General features: G+C 46.8%; 1 protein-coding gene and 1 pseudogene across 3 annotated transcripts in view; one reads left to right on the top strand and one right to left on the bottom strand.

Moving 5' to 3' along the window:
- LOC144110178 (uncharacterized) overlaps nt 1-11245 on the bottom strand; it is a 315005-nt gene extending 303760 nt beyond the window's left edge. For all 3 annotated transcript variants that reach the window (XM_077643014.1, XM_077643013.1, XM_077643012.1), the window contains exon 1: nt 11064-11245. In XM_077643014.1, coding sequence (XP_077499140.1) covers nt 11064-11159 — 96 coding nt within the window. In that variant the 5' untranslated portion in view covers nt 11160-11245. The remainder of the gene's footprint in view (nt 1-11063) is intronic.
- On the top strand, nt 5098-6950 carry LOC144110838 (uncharacterized; annotated as a pseudogene).
- Nucleotides 11246-24444: the final 13199 nt, after the last annotated feature.

Consider the following 24444-nt stretch of genomic DNA (forward strand, 5'->3'; position numbering starts at 1 on the left):
ACTTTTTAATCTCATCCACCCACCTAACCTTCTGCCGCCCCCTGCTACGCTTGCCTTCTCTTGGAATCCACTCCGCTACACTAAAGGACCAGCGGTTATCTTGCCTATCGCATCACATGTCCTTCCCAAGCCCATTTATTCCTCTTGATTTCGAATATGATATCATTAACCCACGGTTGTTCCCTCACCCACTCTGCCCGCTTCCGGTGTCTTACCGGTAGAGCTATCCTTTTTCTTTCCACGGATGGCTGCATTGTCCATAACTGAATGTGAACTCTTTTTGTTAGCCTCCACGTTTATTCCCCGTAGGTGAGTACCGGTAAGATACAGCTATTGAACACTTTTCTCTTGAGGGATATTGGTAAACAGCTATTCATGATCTGAGAGAACCGGCTATATGCACTCCACTCCCTTCTTAACCTTCTAGTTAATTCCCTCTCATGATCCGGATCAGCTGTCGCTACCTTCCCTAAGTAGACGCATTCCTTTACTAGTTCCAGCACATAGCTTATAATTGTGAGCTGCTATTCCCTTGCTAGATTGTTGAACATTACTTTGGTTTTATGCATGTTAATTATCTTGGTTAGGGCTCAGCAGGCGACCGTCCTAACAACTGAGCCCGTGCTGCAGCTGAGAAATGAAAAACTGCAAATTTGTAATGGGAAAATATAAAGCGCAGTAACTGTCTCGCTACTCAGTGGACACCTCAATTGCGTCGTCAGGCAAGTGAACAGGGAAAGAGGGAGGGAGGAAGGAAGGAAGGAGCAGAAGTACTTGCTCTTGGGCTAGTTGGTTCATCATAAAGTTGAATGGCGCAAGGGAGCGAACACAGGCAGACACAGAGGCAGAAAGAGCGCTTACTAGCAACTGAGTTTATTGCAGCAAACTCTACCTTTATACGCCAGTACACTATCACCATTAGTGCGTTATCATAGCCAGGACAAGCTAACAAGAAAAAATATATGTACAGAAGAAGATTACATTTATGCATAAAGGCCAGAGAATTGCTACTCACAGGCCAATGCATGAAAAATTTACGAACATGATAGCAAGAATAAATGACAAGGTCTACACATGACCATCTAAAAATCCAGTTCCTGCCCGCTGAGTTTGACCGACGAAGTGCTTATGCACGTGGGCCCACCTTTCTGTATGTGAAATGCTTCTCTAACTTCCCTTTCAACACGCTCTTTGCCTCTTCCAGCACCGGTCCGCAATCTTGACAATCGCTGCAGTGATCAGGGAGGTTTCCCCTTTCATTGTTTTTTATTGTTCCTTTGTGCTCAATCGCTCTCTCATTGAAACAACGGCCGGTCTTCCCAAGGTAGACACGCCTACACTTGAGCGGTATCTCATAGATGACTTTAAACCTGCAATCCGCATAACGCGGCCTATGCTTTTTCCGCAATAAACATATAAACTATATGTTTTCCGCAGTAAACTCAGTTGGTAGTAGGCGCTCTTCCTGTCTTTGTGTCTTCCTGTGTTCGTTCTCTTGCGCCATTCAACTTTATAAGAAGCAAACCAAAAATGTCGGAAAGAAGAAAATACAGAAAGGGAGACAAAGAAAGAACGAAAGTTGGAAATAAAGGAAAGAAGAATGGATGAAAGAAAGAAGGAAGGAAGGAAAGGAATGAAGGAAAAAGGAAGAAAGAAAGGAAGAAAAAAAGACGACTGAAAGGCAGGAGGAAGGCAAGAAAGAAAGATGGAAAGGAAGGTAGAAAGAAGACAAGAAAGGCGGAAAGAAAGGAAGAACGAGGGCTGGAAAGAGAGACGGAAAGAAAGGAAGATAGAATTTAAGAAAGAAAGACGGAAAGAAAGGAAGAAAGAAGGCAAGAAAGAAAGACGGAAAGTAAAAGGAAGACAGACAGAAAGAAGAAAGGAAGGAAAGTCAGAAAAAGCGAGGAAAGAAAGAGAGAACCTCCCTGCACTGGCTTCATCACCAAAAAAAAAAAAACAAATTTTGTCCTAAGGTTAAGAGAAATGAACCAACCACCTTCAGATAGCGAGGCGATCACGCAACCATTAGGCCACAAAACGCCCCTGCTTCTTGGAAAATAAAGTTGAACCTAATGTATATGTTGCTTTACTACTGCACGATATTGAGTATGTATGTCATCAGAAATGAAAGAAAAAGTAGAAATTACTAAATTCATGCGTTTTCCTTCAAAGCATTAAAGGAGTCTTGAGTGTCATCCGTCATTTTTTAAATTGTAATTTCGAATGACATCTGCGGTGATGCCATTTTTGGAACACTGATCGTCTATAATTAGGTCGCTGCTATAGTTTTAAGCCACGAATCAAAAAGTTTCTAGTGCGAAATGACTACTTACCAGTGTCCCAACCAAAAACCTTGTGTGAAGCTTCAGAGTAAGATGGGTAAGCTCGAGTTAGTTACGAGGCACGTAGCGCAAGCTGCAACCAATGGCAGTTGTGGTAGGTTCGGAGGTAGGTTACAGATACCACACACAGAGGAGAGGAGGAGACGTGTGTGTGGTATCTGTATTAGTTAACGTGATATCTTTACTATGAAGCACCAACTGTAGTCAATGGAAGGGCGACCTTAAGGGTGAGCTTGGGCAAACCTAGCACAGCAAAAGCCCATGCAGAAATAACCAGCCAGCCAGGCTAAATACATGTTTTAGCATGTGTACGCAGTTTAACTACGTTAGAAACCTGCCATTTTTTATTATCGGTTACTACTCATACATAGGCTACCACGAACTCCGGACTTCGTTCTGGTTCTCTACTTTTGTTTCTCTACGGTGCTGACCTCAAACAGCTGTTTTTCTGTTCTAAAGAAACATAAAACAGACGCTAAGCTTCGATCTCACTTCATGATCTTCAGCGGAACAGTACTACGTGCGCTTGCGTGAAAATAAATTGGCCTGTACCTCCGAGCGTGAGTTAAAGTCACCATGGTTCAAAAATGTCATTTCTGGACAACCTTCAATTTGGTTCGACTAACACGGCACTGAACAACAAAAAGATTCTTCATGTTGTATTTGATGCAGCTTAAAAAAATGGCTGTGGTTTAACTCCGGTTAAACATGGAGTGACGTTATAGCTACAGCTGGCCGAGTAGAACTCGCTCAGTCGAACCGCTAAGTCAGTAATTCGCCGCAGCGTTTCGCTGGGTGGGCGTTCCTTCTTCATCTTCGTCCCTGGGCGTGGATTCATTCTCTCCCCCTCTCCACTCCACCCCCCCTCGATTTCGCCAGCACGCCGCGCCGCACGCAGGTGCCACGATGGCCACGGCGCCGCCACCATGAAGGCTCGAAATGCTAGCGTAACGTAGGTGTGCGGCGCGCGCACCAGCTGCGTGCTTTGACGTCACTCCGCGCATGCGCACAACTGACGAGGCGGGCGGCGTCTGCTCCGCCGTCGGCGCAGTGGGGAGGAGCGTGGCGCGCACTCCAGCTGCGGGCTAAGACGTCACTCCGCGCATGCGCACAGCTGATGGAGCGATGGTGCCACGGCTAAGCACGCAGCCACGCTAACCTTGCGAAGCGGCTGGCGTAGTGTAGCTATCGCCACAAAAGCGGTTGCAGCTGTATGTTCTTCAAAATTTCTTTTCATCTAAAAGAGGATCTAAATCTTCGGCGTTTACTCAGATGCACCATTTCTAAAACTTTGGCTGGCATCTGAACAATTTTGAGGCCATGCACCGATCAACGTCTGCCTTTTTTTTACGTGAAGAAAATGGCCCGAGGCCAAAATTTGGTGCGGGAACCACATCAATTATCTATAAGTTGTCCAAGAATGCGTCTTCTTCCAATGAAAACCGCAAGGCAAATGGGGCTTCCAAACTCCACACGACATTAACTACATATTTTATCTCAAAATCCAAGTACAGTACAGCGAGAGACTGGCGGTGCTTCAATCGACATTTGATTCAATACTGTCAAATTGCGGTCAAATTTTTGAATTGTTTCGACCAATTTAACAACGACCCCACATAGATCGTCTTCATTGAATTTTTATTTTAACCAACGTTCTGGCACACGCTGATCTCGCTTCATGCAAGAAGGAGCAACCGCTTGGGTAATTGCGGAGCTATTCCTCTCTTATTTGCTTATAATTTTTTTATACAGACTCGAAGTTTTCTTTTAATGATATGTTATCCCAGTTCCCATGTTTTGCCGTTTTACCCGGAAATACAACTGTTTATGTTCAGGTTATTGTCCCCTGCATAATGTTTGTTCGTTTTTAGGTCATTTACCGCCACACTGAGCCAGCACTCTGTTTCCATATCTGCTTTCCTACTTTAACACTCTGTGCGGCACCACTTCAAGCAGCGAGGGAGCACGGTAAGCAGAAGCAGCTAGCGGGAGAAGGTACGAACGAGAGGAAGAGGTCTCCTGGTGTCTTCGCCGTAACGTCATGAACAAAACCACACACGGTTGGCCCGAAGACGGTAGTTATAGTACAGCTTAACTGATTACGCCGCCCGAAAAAAAAAACGTTCTCAAATGATTACGATGTTATGTTCGGGCTTTGTAACATACTGTCCGTGTTTCGACCACAAGGTTTAGTATCGGCCTTTAGGCAATACAACGGGTTCTCCGTAAACATTGCTGCACTTCTGCCCTGGAATACTATCCCGTAAGTGTTTTTCTCATTCATGATTAGCCTTTACTTACGGTAATTTTTTTCGCTCATTTACGACGAAAAAAACTAGCGGAGGATCACCAGACCTAAAACGTACTTCAAACGGACTTAGTGGTCGGTACTCATCCCGATTACATTGAAGGGATATTGATTGGGCACGGCAGCAACAGCGGCATGCGGATGCATAATCCTTTCGTCTATCTTGTGCAGCTGATTGCCTCTACGCTGGTGATATCGACGCCACACCACAGCCCTGGCCTCGTGACGCAGACCGTACTGCTGCAGCAGACGAACCACTCCTGCTGCTTCCAGCCTGTGACAGCGGTGGTCAACGACACCTTCGGCTACCTACGAGAGACGTCAACGACGCTGTGCATCGACGGGCCCTCCAGCTCTCCCCAGATGGCGTACTGGAGCCCATTCTGCATAAAGCGAGGACAGACCAGCGCGAACATCATTGGGCACGGCAGCAACAGCGGCATGCGGATGCATAATCCTTTCGTCTATCTTGTGCAGCTGATTGCCTCTACGCTGGTGATATCGACGCCACACCACAGGCCTGGGCTCGTGACGCAGACCGTACTGCTGCAGCAGACGAACCACTCCTGCTGCTTCCAGCCTGTGACAGCGGTGGTCAACGACACCTTCGGCTACCTACGAGAGACGTCAACGACGCTGTGCATCGACGGGCCCTCCAGCTCTCCCCAGATGGCGTACTGGAGCCCATTCTGCATAAAGCGAGGACAGACCAGCGCGAACATCATTGGGCACGGCAGCAACAGCGGCATGCGGATGCATAATCCTTTCGTCTATCTTGTGCAGCTGATTGCCTCTACGCTGGTGATATCGACGCCACACCACAGCCCTGGCCTCGTGACGCAGACCGTACTGCTGCAGCAGACGAACCACTCCTGCTGCTTCCAGCCTGTGACAGCGGTGGTCAACGACACCTTCGGCTACCTACGAGAGACGTCAACGACGCTGTGCATCGACGGGCCCTCCAGCTCTCCCCAGATGGCGTACTGGAGCCCATTCTGCATAAAGCGAGGACAGACCAGCGCGAACATCATTGGGCACGGCAGCAACAGCGGCATGCGGATGCATAATCCTTTCGTCTATCTTGTGCAGCTGATTGCCTCTACGCTGGTGATATCGACGCCACACCACAGCCCTGGCCTCGTGACGCAGACCGTACTGCTGCAGCAGACGAACCACTCCTGCTGCTTCCAGCCTGTGACAGCGGTGGTCAACGACACCTTCGGCTACCTACGAGAGACGTCAACAACGCTGTGCATCGACGGGCCCTCCAGCTCTCCCCAGATGGCGTACTGGAGCCCATTCTGCATAAAGCGAGGACAGACCAGCGCGAACATCATTGGGCACGGCAGCAACAGCGGCATGCGGATGCATAATCCTTTCGTCTATCTTGTGCAGGTAAGAAGACGTTACGGCAAATGTCTTCGCTCAAATGATCCGTTTCTTCTTGTGCTGCCGTGCCCAACGCAGCTATGTCCTTTACTGTGTCATCTGGCAATGCATGTGGCGGATTTGCTGTTGTTGGCCGGGGACATCGAGACGAACCCCGGTCCAGATCTCGCTCAGATTTCCAAGCAGCTAGAGGCAATTGCCGGAGACATAAAAAGCATCAAAGAGGAACGACTAGATTCAATTGAAGCTGAATTGGAAAACATGGCTGCCCTTGACAAAAAAATATTGGACTGCATAGACCAGGTCGCCAACATGCAAAAAGTCGTTGCCTCACTTGAACTAAAGCTTGATGACTTGGAAAACCGATCGAGGCGGAGTAACCTTTTAGTATACGGCATTACAGAAGATCCTGATGAAAAAGTGAGTCCTTAGAACAGATTATTAATGAAGACATTGCTAAAGATATCCTTAAAATTCAGCCTGTCGCCATTGAACGCATACATAGGTTGGGAAAGCCTTCATTTGAAAAAACCAGGCCTGTAATACTAAAACTTCTTGACTATCGCGAAAAGACTCTTGTGCTAAAAAACTGTAGTAAACTTAAAGGTAGTGAATATGCGATCAGTGAAGATTTTTCAGCCCGAGTACGCGACGTAAGGAAAAAGTTGTGGATTAGTGCGAAAGCATTGAAAGATTCCGGGACAAAGGTTGCACTAGTGTTCGACAAAATACGCATAAACGGTGAAATGTTCCAATGGGATGAAGAAAACAACTGCCGAGTACCCGCAAAAACACAGACAAACGCGACAACTAACTCGTGTCCCGAGACAAATGCGAGTACAAGCCAAAAAAACGAACATGGCAAAGCACCAAACCTACGCCCCCGTCATCCCACAAAACGAACCAGATAGCTTTTGCAAATGTAAATGCGCGAAGTATACTTAATAAACTTGAGTCACTAGAATCTCTTCTTATCGGCCTCGAACCTGACTTCATAGCGATTACAGAAACTTGGCTCACTGGCGATATCAGCGACAAAAAAATTGCCCCACCAAACTATGCTATCGTGCGCAAAGACAGGATAACACGTGGAGGAGGAGTGGCTATACTAATAAACAAAAAAAATTCCCTTCGAAATCTTACCAGAAGTTGACGGTGCCGAGGCACTCTTTTGTAAGTTGTTATTTGGAACGAACACTGTCACTGTAGGTTGTGTTTACCACAGTCCTTCGGCAGATCAGCCTGCATTGGTCTCGCTGTATGAATATATGCAACAATATGTTCAAAAATCCAGACTGATCCTTCTTGGGGACTTCAACCTACCTGATATAGATTGGCAAAGCATGTCGTACCGCTCACCGTGTTCTGAAACTCTTTTTGATATTATGTTTAGTTTTGACTTGTTCCAAGTTATCAACGAGCCTACACGTGTTCAAGGTAGTGCATCTAACATTCTTGACCTAATCTTCCTCAGCAATCACTTTGCGATCGATCAAACCAATTTAGCAGTCCTCGATGGCATATCAGATCATAAGCTAACATTGTGCACCACACCCATTCAAGCAACAGCAGCTCGTACTATCTCGAAAACTACTTACCCAGGCTTCACAAACGCTGATGATTCAAGCATACTTAATTACCTAATTTCGGAGTACGAATCGTTTGAAGAACTCGCTAATTACCAAGGTACAAATATAGATACGTTTTGGGGAAGCTTCAAGGCCATTGTATCGCACTGCATCAAAAACTTTGTACCATTGAAGACCAAACGAACAAATACGCGTAACCCTTGGATAACACGCGATATCATTCATGGGAAACGCAAAGTAAAACGACTAAGGAAATCACTAAAATCAAAAAATGACTCTCAGGTAAAACATAAGCTCCCGAACGCCATCCGTGAAATGAAAGCAAAAATTATGGCAGCGAAAACAAACTACTTCTCAGTTACGCTTCCTAATTTTTTAAAACACTCCCCTGGAAAATTTTGGAAATACCTCAGCCCCAAAACACAAGAAGACACCTTCAATTGGCAAGGACAAAATCAAAATTTTGCAAATTCCCTAAATACATACTTCCAATCTGTGTTCACAGTTGACGATGGCTGCACACCGGAGAGTATTCAGCGCATTCAAACACCGCTAGACATGCCAACAATAACTGAGACAGGCGTGCTCAACCTACTATTATCAATAGACACAAAAAAGCAAATGGTCCTGATAATATTCCAAACACTTTTTTGCAAAGATATGCTGAAGTCAACGCGAAATATTTACATTTGTTGTTCAATAAATCTTTATCAACCTGTAGTCTAGCTAATGAATGGAAAATAGCGGAAGTTATTCCTATACACAAAACAGAAAGCAAAGATGACGTTTCAAATTATAGACCAATATCACTAACGTGCACGGTAGAAAAATTATTGGAACACATCATACTAAAGCATATCACCAGTTATGTTAAGCAAGAAAACATTTTATCGCCTGTTCAACATGGATTTCGAAGGGGACTTTCAACTATCACCCAATTACTCCAACTAACACATGATTTGTTCCAGAGCATTGATAACCAAAAGCAAGTTGACTTGATTGCACTTGATTTCTCTAAAGCGTTTGACAGAGTAAGCCATAAAAAACTAATTAGCAAACTTAGATCAACTTTAAGTAACGGCCCTATTATCAACTGGATCGAGGACTACTTAACTAACCGATCTCAGTATGTTGTAGTTAACAATGAAATTTCTTCTACTGCGCTCGTTACGTCGGGAGTACCCCAAGGGTGCGTCCTTGCTCCACTTTTATTTCTTATCTTCATTAATGATCTGCCCTCTAACATACAAGTTAAAATTAAACTTTTTGCCGATGACTGCATACTTTACAACGAAATTAACACTGTAAATGACCACGATGATTTAAACAGCGCCCTTCATGAAGTGGTAACATGGTGTCACAAATGGCAAATGGAATTGAACATTAAAAAAACAGCCTTCTTATGTGTAACCCGTAAAAAACAAAGGTCCGAATATGTGTACAGCATCAATAACATACCGCTCACCCGAGTTCACGAACACAAATACCTTGGATTAATCATTTCACATGATCTAAGATGGGAATCACATATTAACAGTATAGTATCATCTGCTTTAAAACGATTGTTCTTCCTTAGAAGACGGCTTCGAGAAGCGCCACCGGAGACCAAACTGTTAGCATATAACACATTTATACGATCAGTTCTCGAATATGGAAACACGATTTGGTTTCCCAACACACAACAGCTCATTAACAAACTAGAAGGAGTACAGAGAAAGGCAATTAGATTTATCTTTAACAAATACAGGACCAGTGATTCACCATCCCAACTACTAAACCAAGCATGTATTCTTACTTTACAGAAACGCGCCAGACTAGCACGACTAAAATTATTGTTCCAATTAGTTCATACCTCGTTAAACATAGATACTTCGTTATATATATCTGTAGATGAATCGAGACCATCCCGGCATAAGCACCCATTAACCCTTAGAGAGTACGCATTCCGAACCGACTGTTTCAGATATTCATTTTTTCCGCTTGCCATAAAAGATTGGAATAGTTTGAACCCCTCTATCACTACTAATACATCTTTGCAGAAATTTGTAACTCTGGTAGAAGAACAGTTGCGCGATAATTAAAATAGATAAATAAATATTAATTATACAAGTACAACAGACCGCTCGTATCACTGCATATAACAGCATCTGTATGAACATACTACTTACAATGTATAAAATTGCACCCTTTTCTGTGAAATATACTCTTTCGTTATGTGTTTTATTTTCTGCTATCTGTGTTTTTTTCCCATACTCATGTAATTACTTGCAAACAACAGTGTTCTTAATATATACCATTCCATTTGTATTCGCTTTGTACCTTCTTACTATGTGCCCATCCTGTAAAAATCCCAATGGGATTGACAGTATCTGAAATAAATAAATAAATACCACGGACCAAAGACCGATTTTGCACGCAAATGAGCCACTTCTGATCCTTGCCGGCGCACCTTCGATCGCCATTGTAAAGACCGCTGAACAGGGAAAGGTAGCCAACGTGATTGATCTGCTCACCGCCACCGGCCAAGGTTACGATCAGAGCAGCTGGAGATAAGTGCTGATATGCGGACTAGGCATGAACACGGTCTTTCGCAGTCTACGTTAACAAGAACGGCGGAGAAACTACAACGGACAACAGCAAGGAAACCAGCCTCTGACATTTCTCCCCTCGTGTGGTCCGCGAAACATGCTGTACCTCACGAACCGGAAGTGGCATGTCACTTGGTGCCAGATCCGGTGACGTATCCGGTGACTGATCTCTGAATGCTCCTCTTCTACTACGAACAACCACAGGAGGAGCGGCCACTGAGCTTTCAAACATTGTTATCACAGTGATGGCAGGTTTAGAGTAGGTAACTATTTGCACGCAACTTAAAATTTAAAACGGGTAAACTTGCGGAAACCTCCACGCAAAAAAGCGAAGAAAAGCTACAGCGGTAGCTTAAGTTCCACTTTAAGGGTATGAGGCATTAGCGTCAGTGGGTTAACGACCTTGTTTGCCCTGTATCTACTTTAGAATCATTGATCGCTGGGAGTCTTCATACCACTTCATAGTCTTTATAGCCACCGCGGCAGGTGGCTGTTTCAAACATTGACAGCGGTGGGGCTTGCGTGAGCCATTCCTTGCAAGCGGTCATTAATTTGGCTGCCACCTTGCACGGCGGTCAGGTTGTGATGACGTTGCAACGTCACGTGAGCTAGGTGGCATGTGGTCCACCTGCTTTTTGGCTCGCAACGCCGTCGACGACGACCGCGCCTGATATCCTGCCGAACAGGAGCCTTAGCTCTATCGTGCTAGTAACCCAGCGCTGTCGGCTAGACTACTTGGTCCACTTATACATCAAAATTCCACCGACTAAAAGGATCGCGAGCTTCTCCCTCAGATGTAGGCCAAGAAAGTTTCGTCAGCACTCCGAAAGCGGAATGGAAAACTTACATTGTAGATCATATGAATGCCATTCTTGCTTCTGTACTCCCTCTGCAGAGCCATGACCTCAGGGGAGTGGTTTTGCCAAATGTTGTGGTAGTTCATCCTTGCAGCTCGATCCAAAAGAAGAGGCCTAACCAGGCTAGGGCCGAAAGTCTGGGTGAGACAGGAGCAGGCTTCGTTTCGAGTGAGTCGCTTCTGCAGCGCCTGAACACGCTCAAGCACATCGAAGCTCTCATTGCGAAATGGGCTTTTGTTCTTTGACGGAGCATTGATCAATCTGTCTGCATTATAGTTTTTCATTCGAAGCATTGAGCTCCGTAGTAGAGATATTTGTTAACAGGTGCGGATGTGCCTGAGCAAACGTGCAAAGCCGCGTCCATATCAAAAAACCAGGGTTTTCATTTTCACCCTGCTCTTCCGCGTTTCTTTAACGTTCTATGCGACAACTTGTGAGCTTTTATGCAGAATTTCTCTGCGGCAAAGCCGATATCAAAACTCATGACTCTCTTTGTCGGCACAATACGCAAGAGCACACAAATATGCGAAATCTTCTATCACATATATTTGCTCCGATTTGCTCGAAACGAGTGCTCTCTCCAAACCTTGTCCTGCTAAATGTGGCGTCCTTTAAAGGTCTGCAAAATGAGTGAGCGGCCTATGCAACGACAGGCATGGGACAGCAGCGATGAAGCTGCTAAAGCCGTTCTACTTTTTGACGCAGTTGTTGGTGATATTCTATTGCCCTGGTTCCTCCCTTGACGTGCCTGAAAGACTGACCTTGCCGCCAAACACGTGAGCTTTCTACGGATTCTGCTCAGCCAGACATCGTCCAGCCGCTTTGAACTTCCCGCCATTGAACCATGAAAGAACTTAGCCACTTCGCTACGACAAGCCAGACGGATCGCCACCATCATCAACTGATGCGCATTGTATAAGAAGCCGACTTGCGCATCCGCTCGTCAGGATAGTAAAGACGGGCTAAAGAGATCCTGACCCATCCCATCTTTCAACTCTCCTACTATCTGCACATGGTAGCGATTGTGGCTCGGCTTGAGCCATTGAGCAGGCCTGTGCATTTTCCATTTCTTTTTTTCTGGCAACAACAGACAGACAGACAGACGCTCATCAGTGGGCATGGTACAGCAGCGATGGCGCTGCTAAAGCCTTTATGTTTTCTTACGCAGTTTAGTTACCCCTATTAACTTTCTTGTGATTGGACTACTGATCGCTATTTGCTTCTCATTCCATGCCCAAACACTTTGGGATGCATCAATTTTAATTGTATTCATGTTGCGAAATTGCTTTTGTTAACCGATGATCTGGAGGCGGACCCTCGCCCTCATAGACAAGACCTGGCTAATAGCGATATATTATCTGCAGAAGGTTGTCTTAAAATTACTGTAGAATCGCGCTTTGCTTACGTGATGGCACGTTTAGGCGAGATTTAAAGGCCAGTCAACAAGAGCTTACGATATGGCAAAAAGAGCTCTAGGCGAGAAAAAGCAGCTTGAGGCACGGTCATCATTTCATTATCGTTATCATCAGCCTGACTGCACTGTGGAGCAAATTCCTCTCCCGAGTCTCTCCAATTAACCCTGTCCTTTGCCAGCTGCGCCTACAGTATGCGCGCAAACTTCTTAATCTTCGCCCGCCTAACTGTCTGCCGCCGGCTGCTACGCTTTCCTTCTCTTGGAATCCACTCCGTTAGCTTTAGGAACCAGCGGTAATCTTTGCTTCGCATTAGATGCCCAGCCCAAGCCAATTTCTTCCTCTTGATTTCGATTAAAATGTCACTAACCCGCGTTTGTTCTCTCAACCACTTTGCCCGCTTCCGGTCTCTTAATGTTACACCTATCTTTTCTTTCCACAGCTCCCTGCGTTGTCCTTAACTCAAGAAAATCGTACATGGTACCACACCATCCGGGCCAAATTTCCCGGCTTGGCGCCTTCTAGCGGGTTGCCACGTGATGAGCAGCACACCACTGTGCACTACATCTGCACCACCCCAGGCCCCCCGGATTTCTGCCGCGCCCGTCGCCTTGCCCTGGACCGCATACACATAGTCAAAGCAGAGTTTGAAGCCATGCCCCGTGAGGGAATCGCTCGCCGCTCCAACGGCCCATGGGCCTCGCCACTTCACCTTATCCCGAAGAAGACCGAAGGCTGGCGACCCTGTGGGGACTACCGTGCCTTCAACGCCCACACCATTCCGGACAGGTACTCCTTTCACAACATACAGAACTTCCCCCATCGCATTTATGGCTGCCGCGTTTTCTTCATGCTAGACTTGGTGAAGGCCTACACGCAGATACTCGTCAGTCCAGATGACGTCCCGAAAACAAAAATCATTACCCCTTTCGGCTTGTTCGCGTTTCCCTTCATGAGTTTTGTTTGGCCGGAGGAACGCTGGACAAACCTTTCAACGCGTCATCGACGAAGTCGTCTGCGACCTCGACTTCTGCTTCGTCTACCTTGAGAACATATTGGTCTTTTTCCGTAACGCCCATGAACCTCACACGCACCTTCGTCTGCCTTTCCAACGCCTCGATGACCACGACCTACTCATCAGTGTCCCGAAGAGCATGCTCGGCGCGTCAGTCGCCAAATTCTTCGGCCGTGAAGTTTCATCAGAGGGAACTCGACCTTTGCCTCAACGCATGTCAGACGAGCAAAATTACCCTCAACCCACCACCGCTAAAGAACTTCACCGTTTTCTTGGCATGTTGAACTTTTACAGGCGTTTCTTGCCACACTCAGCCTACTACCAGGCTGCCCTCCATGATGCCTTGGCTGGTCTACGAGGAAACCAACCTGTCTCTTGGACAGCAGCTTTAACACAATTTTAGGAAGAATGCAAAGCTACTCTCTGCACCGTCATAGTTCTCTCCCATCCCATTGCAGACGCTTCCTTGGGGATTTTCACGGACGCCTCTAAATTCGCTGTCGGTGCCTCCCTTATTTAACGCGTAGGCAACTCCTGGCATCCCTTGGCGTTCTTCTCCAATAAACTCTCAGCTCGGAAAACGACCCCTTCTGCTGCCAGTCCCACCAACGAAACCATGACCCCCGCCCCCGTAGAGTTTGCCAGATTACTACAGAGAACTTCTAGCGGTATACGAAGCAGTTCAAGACTTTCGCCACATTCTCGAAGCACAGCACTGCACTACTTACAACGATCACAATCCTCTGACCTACGCCTTCTCTAAACGCCGCGACAAACTCCCACCGGTCAGGCAGAACCAGCTCTCGTTCATTGCCCAGTTTACCAGCGACATCCAACATGTCTGCGGGAAGGACAACGTAATCACCGACGCGCTTTCACGTACAGCAGCTATCAAATCTTCGCAGATTACAGTTGGCGTCCTCACCGAGGCTCAGACTACGGACGTCGCACTGCAAGAACAACTAAAGGGCAGGTCCTCACTACAGCTGCAACAAGTCCCCACACATGGATCGACAACGACTACCTACTGCGACATGTCAGCAGCACGAAGCAGGCTTTATGTGCCCCTTTCCCATCGGCATGGCCTTTTCAAACAGCTGCATAATCTCAGCCATCCCGGCAAATGCGCATTTACACGCCTTGTGGCCAACTGCTATGTCTGGGCCTCCATGCAACGGGATTGCCACACCTGGGCTCGCTCCTGCATTCAATGCCAGCGCGCTAAAGTCGTCAGGAACGTTACTTCACCGCCCGGGGCATTCCCCCAGCCCTCCGGTCTGTTTCAACAAGTCCACCTTGATATAATAGGGCCCTTTCCTCAGGCTGAGCCTTATCGCTACTGCCTCATCGCCATCGACCGGTATACTCGATGGTTGAGGCATAACCCCTCGGGGGAATCACCTAGGAAGACGTCGCCTCGGCCTTTTTCGCCGGCTGGATTGCTCGCTTCGGTCCCCGTCGCAGCGTCACCAGCGACCAAGGACGGCAGTTCCAATCGCACCTTTTCAGGCTCCTCGGGTGGACCATCGGGTTGGAGCGCTCGAGGACCACCAGCTACCACCCCTGCGCCAACGGGATGATCGAGCGTTTACACCGTCAGTTCAAAGCAGCCATCTTGTGCCACCCGGACTCAACCTGGCTCGAAGACATCCCAGCCGTCGCCCTAGGTCTTCGCGCCACCTTCAAGCCGTACATTCAGGCTACACTCGCAGAGCTCGTCTACTGGGAACCACTCCGTCTCCCAGGCGAATTTCTTGCTGCACCGCCACCCACCACCGTGACGTCGGATCCCATCGATTTCGTCGCCGGGCTCCGACGCACCATCGCTGCCCTCTGGTCTTCACCGGAAGCTACCATTCTAAGACTGCCCCTTTCGTCTTCAAAGATCTGGCAACGTGCACGCACAGTTTTCTCCGCGACGACACCGCCCGCAGGCCAGCCACCTTACAGCAGCCCCTACCCAGTTCTCAGTCGCGACGACAAAACATTCACCCTGCGCGTTAATGGGAACGACGTCCGCGCCTCTATCGACCTGCTGAAGTCAGCCTACATCGATTCCGCCGAACCAGGAAATACCAGTGCACCCACAGGCGTCCATCCACGAACCCCGACATCGCAGGCTGCTTCTGTCACTACACGCCATAGACGTCAGGTACACAGCAACAATTTTCACAAGCCCTTAGGGCTCTCCACACCGCGAGTGACGGGGGGGGGGGGGTGATGTGGCGACACACTCTGCTCATAACACGGCCACACGCTGGACTGAGTTACCGATAAAACACAGGGCCACCGCTGTGTCACCCGAGGCATATGTCACCGACGGTGGCTACAAAAACAGGCTGACCGGCTGAGAAAGAGGGCTTTTTTTTCCTTTCGCTACTGAGACGAGCGTAGCGTTGGTATGCTCGTCCGCTGCCGTCGTTAATCGAATAAACAGTTGTTTTTATGTTGGGATTTGTCCTTCAGCAGAAACGACATCCCACAAGCCCCTCTTTTCATGTCTCAGCTGCTTCATCAGAATATTCTGCCTTTTATTTACTTGTGTTCCATGTTGAAACTTGTTCAGATCGTAAACAACCCAGGCGCGTTACCCAGACATCTGCCTACTAACCAGCTCTACCGAAACTACAACTTCAATTAGCTTTCTTCCGAGCTTAAGGGCCCATAAAGCGATCCATCTAACTATGCCGTCGCTAGTAGCGGCGCCTCTTGATTCCAGCAGTACGTCCAGGTATAGTAGCAGGAGCGCGAAGGTTGCACTCAATTTGCCTCGCCGTGTATGCGTTGCGTCAGTACCCCCCGTCAAAGTGCGCGAGACAAAAAGGCGGTGGTGTTCACAATGTGCTCCTTGCGGTCGCCACTGCCGAAGTGACGAATGGTGGGCGCAGACTGCCTGTTTCCAGCAGTGAGAGCTGAGTGACGCTAGTAGCAGCGCCTCTTGAAGCAGGTGCAGCCTCATCGTCATCATCATCATCATTTTTTTTATAAAACCAATACATCAAAACTTGACTGGAGCCATAGCCAGCTCGGCGAGTGAAAGGTCCAAATACATGATATTCACTAAACGGAGGCGTAGGAACGGAGGCCTAGGAATTCCAACAGTACGTCCAGGTATAGTAGCAGGGCCGCGATGGTAGCAGATAATTTGTATCACCGTGCATGCCTTGCGTCAGTAGCTGCGTCAAACTGCATCAGACAAAAGGGCGGTGGTGATCATGATGTGTTCCTTGCCACTCCTTGCCACCGCCACTGCCTATGTGCTAATTGCAGAATTAAATTAGCCTCTGGAAAACGCGCATAACGAACTGACACATTCCGTCTAGGAAATACCACTTTAGTAGAATGATTGTGCGCCTAAAAGAAATATATGCTTTTACCGAGGTCGAACCCCCAGTGGAACCTACTCTTAGTGCTGTGCTCTTCATTGCCTCTTATCTAGTCTTATCTTATCTAGTGCTTAAGTTCATTCCTTAGGTGCAGCGTGTTGTCTAGTCAGTGCTTTTTAATGTTTGTACACGCCATGTAGTAAATATCATCACTGTAGTAACCAGCATGTTGAAGAAATAATGACACAGTGCTCTAAAAACGTGCCCAGGCTGCGTTTTTATGGAGGAAAAACGCTAAGGCGCCCGTGTGCTGTGCGATGTCAGTGCACGTTAAAGATCCCCAGGTGGTCGAAATTTATCCGGAGCCCTCCACTACGGCACCTCCTCTTCCTTTCTTCCTTCACTCCCTCCTTTATCCCTTCCCTTACGGCGTGGTTAGGGTGTCCAACGATATATGAGACAGACACTGCGCCATTTCCTTTCCCCAAAAACCAATTATTATTATTATTAGCTGATACGCTCGCGCCGGCCTTGGTTTGAAACCTACATTAATAGAAATTTTGCTTAGCATATTTTTTTTTGTTGATGATGTGACGTGGTATTTCAGGCCGTCTAAAGCAAAGAACGCCTGATTTTCAACCTCATGAGCTATATTGTGCTTTCTAATTAACAAATTACGTCATTACGATGTTTCTGGCCTAGCACATAATTTTCTGCCTTCGTACTTAACCGGCAGACCCTAAACTGTTGACATTAATGGCCCAATTCTACTTTCTAACACATTTCTAACACATTTGCTCCACGCTGCAGGATCCTTGGGCCGTTACTTGTATAATCTTATGTAACCTTTGTGTACGCTTGAAAATAAAAATGAACTGAATTTAACAGAACACCTGGCGCAGTGGTGCAGCAGTTAAGCGATGCGCCAGTGCCCTGGGATAGCCGGTGCTGGCATCGGGGGGGCTTGTAAAACACAGGTTGCTCTTACCGACAAATTTCTCGCTGCCATTCATTAATTTAGCTGTCACCCACCACGATTAGACTGCTCAAGAAAAACACACGAGGAGGGGTTTTCATGTTACCGCACCTAAAGGTTCTGATGTACAACGAGAAGTGAGACAATTGCTGGGCCTTTTCTTTTCTCAAATCCATTTTTTTTACATTTCTCGATAAAGCAACATTTAGGAGAAATGTGAATAAAATATACATTGATATGACACATTCTTTGCAGAGAAAAGTCTGCCTAAATTATACAAAGCAGTAATATGTCATTTAAACAGCGATTTTTAATTGATAAACCCCTCAGGCAGCATAAGCGGTATTTTATACAGATGCGATGTTGCCCGAAATGTAAGCTCGCATATTCTTCTACCGAGCCTTCACCCAACAGAAGTCTGCATTTGCATTAATGCAGTGCGCATGAGAACGTGGCTCCACTCCGGTATGAGAGCTACTCAGGCGCAATGTTCTGGAGCATCACCGAGTATTGTTCATTCAAAGAGGTAGATATGCTGCAATTCAGACGCTCTAGTGAGTGTGCTTTATCGAAGTGCCAAGGAAAGCGACATACGCTGATGGATTTCACACAGGATCATACCTTTTCAGTGTACTGGCCCAGCCATGCGAACGAGGAGCTTTCAATTAAGAGCACCTTAATAAAAGACATTAATAAAAAGGACGCAAAAACAAATTTTGCATGGAGACATTGCACGCGCTACCTTATCATAGTGCAGGCATGAATTGAAGCTCTAATTTAAGTGTTTTGAGCGTTACACAAATCATTAAGGAAGATATACGCTCTTGCTAATTGGGGTTTGTTAACGAACTCGAGAATCTCTCGGGGTATGTATACTCGGCAATGCATATATTAGGCTTGACGAGTACATTCAGCTTGAGGTGTGCATATTCGGCTATGCTGACTAGACAAATTCATACATCTTTTTTGCCGTGCCTTGCTGCAAATATTGCCCGTTCTCTACATAAACTTCAGTTAATCTTTTTGTTTCCTGATAAAGTGTTGCTATCTATATTACGGCGTCAAATCGCCACCACCGCCGAAGACAAAATTTACTCGCCAATACGAAGGTCACTGCTTTTCCCACCAGTGTTCGGCGTAGCCTCTCCAGGCATGAGCTGAGCTTTCGACGACCGGATCTGGTAAACATTTCCGTGTGGCATTCCATCCGTCCATTATTTCTTATTTTTGCTGATTTTGTTGCTTTTGGTTTTCGGGGTCGCCTCGTTCTATTCATAGGAAGTTCGGAGGGGTGACACAGAGGCCAGGAGACACTCATCACTCCTCGCTCCTGCAAGACGTAGTGGTTTTCGACTCTGAGGCCGAGCTTATAGCGCCTCCTTGTTCACTGAAAGCGAGGGTTGCAGCCACATGTGTTCGTTGTGTCTGAGGTGCAATGACATTGCCCTAATATCTGTTTTTATGGTAGCTCCACCCTCGTTAGTAATAACCAAGCGTTCGTTATAGCTGACGTAAGTATAAGTTTTTTCGACAGTATATACTTGCTGTATATGTGGATAGAATCGAGCATGCTCTAAAGAATGGAGCTAGCCTAAACCGGCTGCGAAGAAACTAGGCATAGAAAACAATCATATGTATGCGTTTAAGAGGCAAAAAGGGCAATATCATTAGGAATAGGGAGAAGGTAAAGTAGAAGAGTCCTACAGAAAACTGTACAACAGACAATGTAACCAGGGCGTAAATGAGATAGGCACTAGCGCACAGCATTGGGTCATCCCGCCAGTAAACGAAGAGCAAGTAAAGCAAGCCCTAGGAGCAGTTGGCGAGGATGAGGTGACAGCATATCTGTTGAAGGACGGAGAAGGATTGTGCCAGAAAAATCAGCCACCCTGTATACGCAATACTTTATGACCTCGAGCGTACCAGAAGCTTGGAAGAGCGCTAATATATTAATCTATAGGAAAACAGATGTCAGGGACTTGAAAAATTGAAGACCGATCAGCTTACTGTCTGTTACCAATAAGGTATTTACAGAGGTGATCGTTAACAGAGTAAGAACAACCTTAGCCTTCTATCAATTTAATGATCACGCAGGCTTTCGTAAATTATAGTTGACAATAAGCGGATTCATACTATCAGTCAAGCAATGAATAAATGCGCAGAATATAACCAACACTTATATATAGCTTACACTGATTACGAGAAAGCATTTGACTCAGTAAAAACCTCACCCGCCATGCAGGCACTGCGGAATCAGGCAAGGGAAGAGTCGCATGTAAAAATCAACAGCCTGACTATTTCTACTGTAGTGCAAAAGGCTATCTCATATCTCAATAATTAACCCTGCCTTGTGGCAGCTGTGGCCACCCAATCCCCGCAAACATCTTAATCTTGTCCGCCCACCTTACTTTCTGCCACCCCCTGCTACGCTTGCCCTCTATTTGAATCCACTTCGTTACACTTAAGGACCACGGCTTATCTTAGCTTCGCATAACATACCCCGCGGAAGGGTATTTCTTCCTAACTTCATTTCGGCTACGATGTCATCGATCCATGTGTGATCCTTGACCCACTCTGATACCTTCCTGTCTCTTAATTTTGCACCTATCGTTTGTTTTTCATAGAACTCTGCGTTGTCCCCAACTTATGTCTAGCACGGATGCTTGGGCGAGTTGGTAAGTCATTTTGAGTAGAACAGCACCCAGCTTGACAGGGACAACGAGGGCGACACGACACAGACGAGCGCTGACTTGCGACTGTTGTTTATTGTGAGGCATATATATGCAGTTCCAACAAAAAGAAGTAAACAAACCAACCATTCATAGATTCACAGTCATTCATGCATGCTGCACTGAACGGGAGATAACTAAGATCATCATTCCCGCCACCCCCAGCTAAAAATGGCAGTTCTTTGAAACAAATCGATAAAGAGGGACAGCTGACGAAGGCGTCTTTTGACCAGGCGATGAGCGCTGCTTCAATTATTTCATGTGTTAGGTGGTTACTGTGCTTGCTTAAAACTTTTGTGCGAGTGAAGTCACGGTGGTCGACAAGGAGATCCTCAATGAACGCCCGAAGGAACCCAATAACAATGTGCATAATACTGTAAAAGGGCATCTCGGCATGCACTGTAGAGACTGTGACAGCAAAACTTGCCTCCCTGACTTCACTCGCACACAGTTTTAAGCAAGCACAGTAACCAAATAACACGTGAAATTGTTGAGGCAGCGCACATCGCCTGATCAACAGACGCCTCCGTCAGCAGCCCCTCCTTGACGATTTGTTCCAAAGAACTGCCATATTTAGCGGGGCGAGGGGAGGATTATATTCTTAGTTATCTCCTGTGTTCAGTGCGGCATGTATGAATGACTGTGAATCTATGCATGGTTGTTTTGTTTTCTTAGTTTTGTTGGAACTGTATATATGCCTCGTTCCAAGCAATAAACAACAGTCACAAGTCATCGCTCGTCTGTGTCGTGTCTCCCTCGTTGACACTGTCAAACTGCACGCTGTTATGTTTAAAATATTTTGTCTAACCTTTTTCGTTAACCTACACGTTTCTACCCCATAGCAAAAAACAGAAAAGATAGAGCTGGTACATAATTTTCTCTTGACGGATATTGAGAAACTGCCATTCATGATCTGAGAGAACCTGCCATATGCGGTCCAACCCATTCTTATAAGTTCTGTTATTCTCCCTCTCATGATCCGGATCAGCTGCCACTACCTGCCCTAAGTAAGCGCATTCCCTTAACACTTCCAGCACCTCGCTAAAATTTATGAATCCCGGTTCCCTTGCATTACTGTTCAGTATTACTTTGTTTTTCTGCGTGCTAATATTTACATCCACCGTTCTGCTCTGCCTGCCTAACTCGTTTACCATTTATTGCACTTCATTTTCTGAGTGATTAAGCAAGGCAATGTCATAAGCCAATCGCGTATTGCTAAGTAAGTTCTTTATTTCAAGCATGCGCACATACTTGAGGGGGAGGGCAAAAGGCATATTAAGCCTCACGAGGCCCGTCCGCCCTGGTGCACCTGGCACAGCAACACAGCGTAACATGTAACATATAAATTAGCGCAGACGAGTTACAATGGCAAGATTACCAGAGACAGGCCAAGAAATGAAACAAATTAAGTATTCATTTACATCATTGATTAGGAACATTTTCGCGAGTGTAGGTTTAAGAGGGTTTTACTAAAACCATATTTGTTCATTTTTTCCTAAATAAGCACTCATTTCTGTATTTATAGATGAGATCTTTTATATATTTGTTAGAATTTAGAACTGTTATCTGGTATATCGTAGTTTGAAAGCCAAAATTTGTTCTTTTTCTGGACAGCCTTGTACAATAATCTCTTAGCTGGTATTTTTGGTGTTGGTCAGTGTGCATGATGTGTGAAAGTGTACCTCTGTAAAACAAGTGGTGAGCATGACTGGCAAGCCGCAGTGTATTTAGTTTATAAATATTTAATATCTTTAAGCTGCCCCAATGTGGAACTGTCGTCTCTATATAGGAAATACCTGCAATGACTCTGATCGCTCTTTTTTTGCAACAAAAAGAGTGATTTCAAATTTGTGCTCGATATGCTGCCCCAAACTAGAAGGCAGTAGAAGGCAGTTATTTATTAACTCTTATCCTTTGCTGTTCCCAATCCAGTCCTCTGAATACCTTCTGTAATCCGGCGGTAGATAGGATTGGTGATATTTGCCTGCGTGCCTTGCATTCTTTTTTATTGAAATTTGTTTGATGACATTATGAAGGATAATGGTAGCTGTGCCTGCTTAGATATCTTCGAGTATATTACAAGGCTCTTCTACACCCTTATTTCGTGATGCTTGCATGAATGCTGAAGTCTGGACTGAGTCAAATGCATTCTCGTAATATTGCCGCGAATCTTTGTAGTGTTTGTTTATTCTTCAAAGCTGCTGGCACACCGCTTTATCGCTTTGTTCGCGATGCAATACGCGACCAGATTTATATCGATTGATCGCACCCAGGCAGTGCTGATTCTACGTTATTCCAGAATGTTGTAGCTTTGCTCACTTTCTCTCGAAAGTTCGCTATCGGCTTTAAATTGAGCACGGCCGACAGCGGCGGGCACTCTGTTCGACGACTGCCGAGCACGCGTGTTGCTACGCCGCCGTCGAGTGGTTCAGTCTATTGTGGGTGCAAGACGCCATTTTCGCAGCCTTTCTGCTCTCCGGACTAAGTCACCAATTCGTGACATCCGGTGGAGGTGCTGGGTGGCCTTCTATGTACCGGAGGCCCCCTTTGAAGTCGTGACACTAGTCCTCTGTGCTTCGCACCCAGGGACGAGCCAGCAGCTCACCGAGCCAGCCGACGTCTCAGGGAGAGCAGCCTGAGTTCAGGACCCTGCCAGAACGCACCAGACAGCGAAAAGACGCTGCTACGAGCACCGCAACCTCGCCAATGATGTCGACACCGATCATAATTAAATGCCGCGAGGCCGCCAACTTTGGATGGATCCCTAGGCGAAGACCCCGAAGAATCGTTGGACCAATCTGAGCGCGCGGTATCATTCAACAAGTGGAATTATGCGGCAAAAATTGGACACGTATTTTTCTCACTGGAGGGCTCAGCACGTACGTGGAATGAAAACCACGAGTAGCCCTTATCGTCTTGGGAGCAATTCAAGAAGTATATTTCGAAGGTATTCACCAGTGTCGTGAGAAAGAAAGAGCCGAACGGCTAAACGAGTTCAGGAACCAACTTCAGAATGAGCCTCTCCGCGGTTACATCGAAGAGATGCAGCGCCTCTTTCAGCCGCGCCAACCCCGAGACGACCCAGGAAAATGAAGTTCACTTTTCAATGCGCGGCATGAAAGAACAACTCTTTGGCAGCATCGTCTCCCAACCGCCAAAAACAGTCTACGAATTCATGCAAGAAGCCTTCACGATTCAGAAGGCCCTCGACGCCCTCGACGCCCTTCTTCTGTCTGTGCGATCCGCCCGGACACGAGACCACCACCAGCGACAGCTTGCGGGAAGTTATCCACGAAAACGGCCGCGAGGGGCTACGACTGCTTCCATCCTCCGCACAATCACAAGCAGCGACTCTCAAAGATGTGGTGCCACAAGAAGTGCAACAGGCACATGGCATCGCATCCTCAACGACACCCTCTACGTCCTTTTCGAGATGAGCCACTTGTTCAGGAACGTCGCCTCCCTTCCCCCGCCCACCCAACTTACGAACGACGGTCAAGCCCCACGAAATGTGACGCCTGAAGGACTTCCGGCAACCGAATGTTGTGCTCCCGTTGCGTTGAGGTCGACCATATTCGTCGCCACTGATCGTACCGACGTATCTGTCTTCGGGGATTTGCCGTTGACGCCCCCGATCACGCTTCGGCCAACGTCCGCAAGAAATCGACGAGTACCTGCGTCTAGAGAATTCCTCGAACCGCCTTTCGCGCTCACCATCGCCGTCAGCACCGCGCTCTGCGTCGCCACGCCGCAGCTACGCAGCCGCGGTACGAGGAAGCTCTCCCAGCCCACGTAGGGGGAAACTAAACATAGCAACCTATGGCGGTGAGGTTGCTCCCGAGCGAAACACTGAAGATCCTCCAACGACCATGCCACGCGAAGACGCCACCCCCGACACGACGACGCCGCATAC

This window comes from Amblyomma americanum, chromosome 11 (assembly GCF_052857255.1).
Source record: "Amblyomma americanum isolate KBUSLIRL-KWMA chromosome 11, ASM5285725v1, whole genome shotgun sequence".
NCBI lineage: Eukaryota > Metazoa > Arthropoda > Arachnida > Ixodida > Ixodidae > Amblyomma > Amblyomma americanum.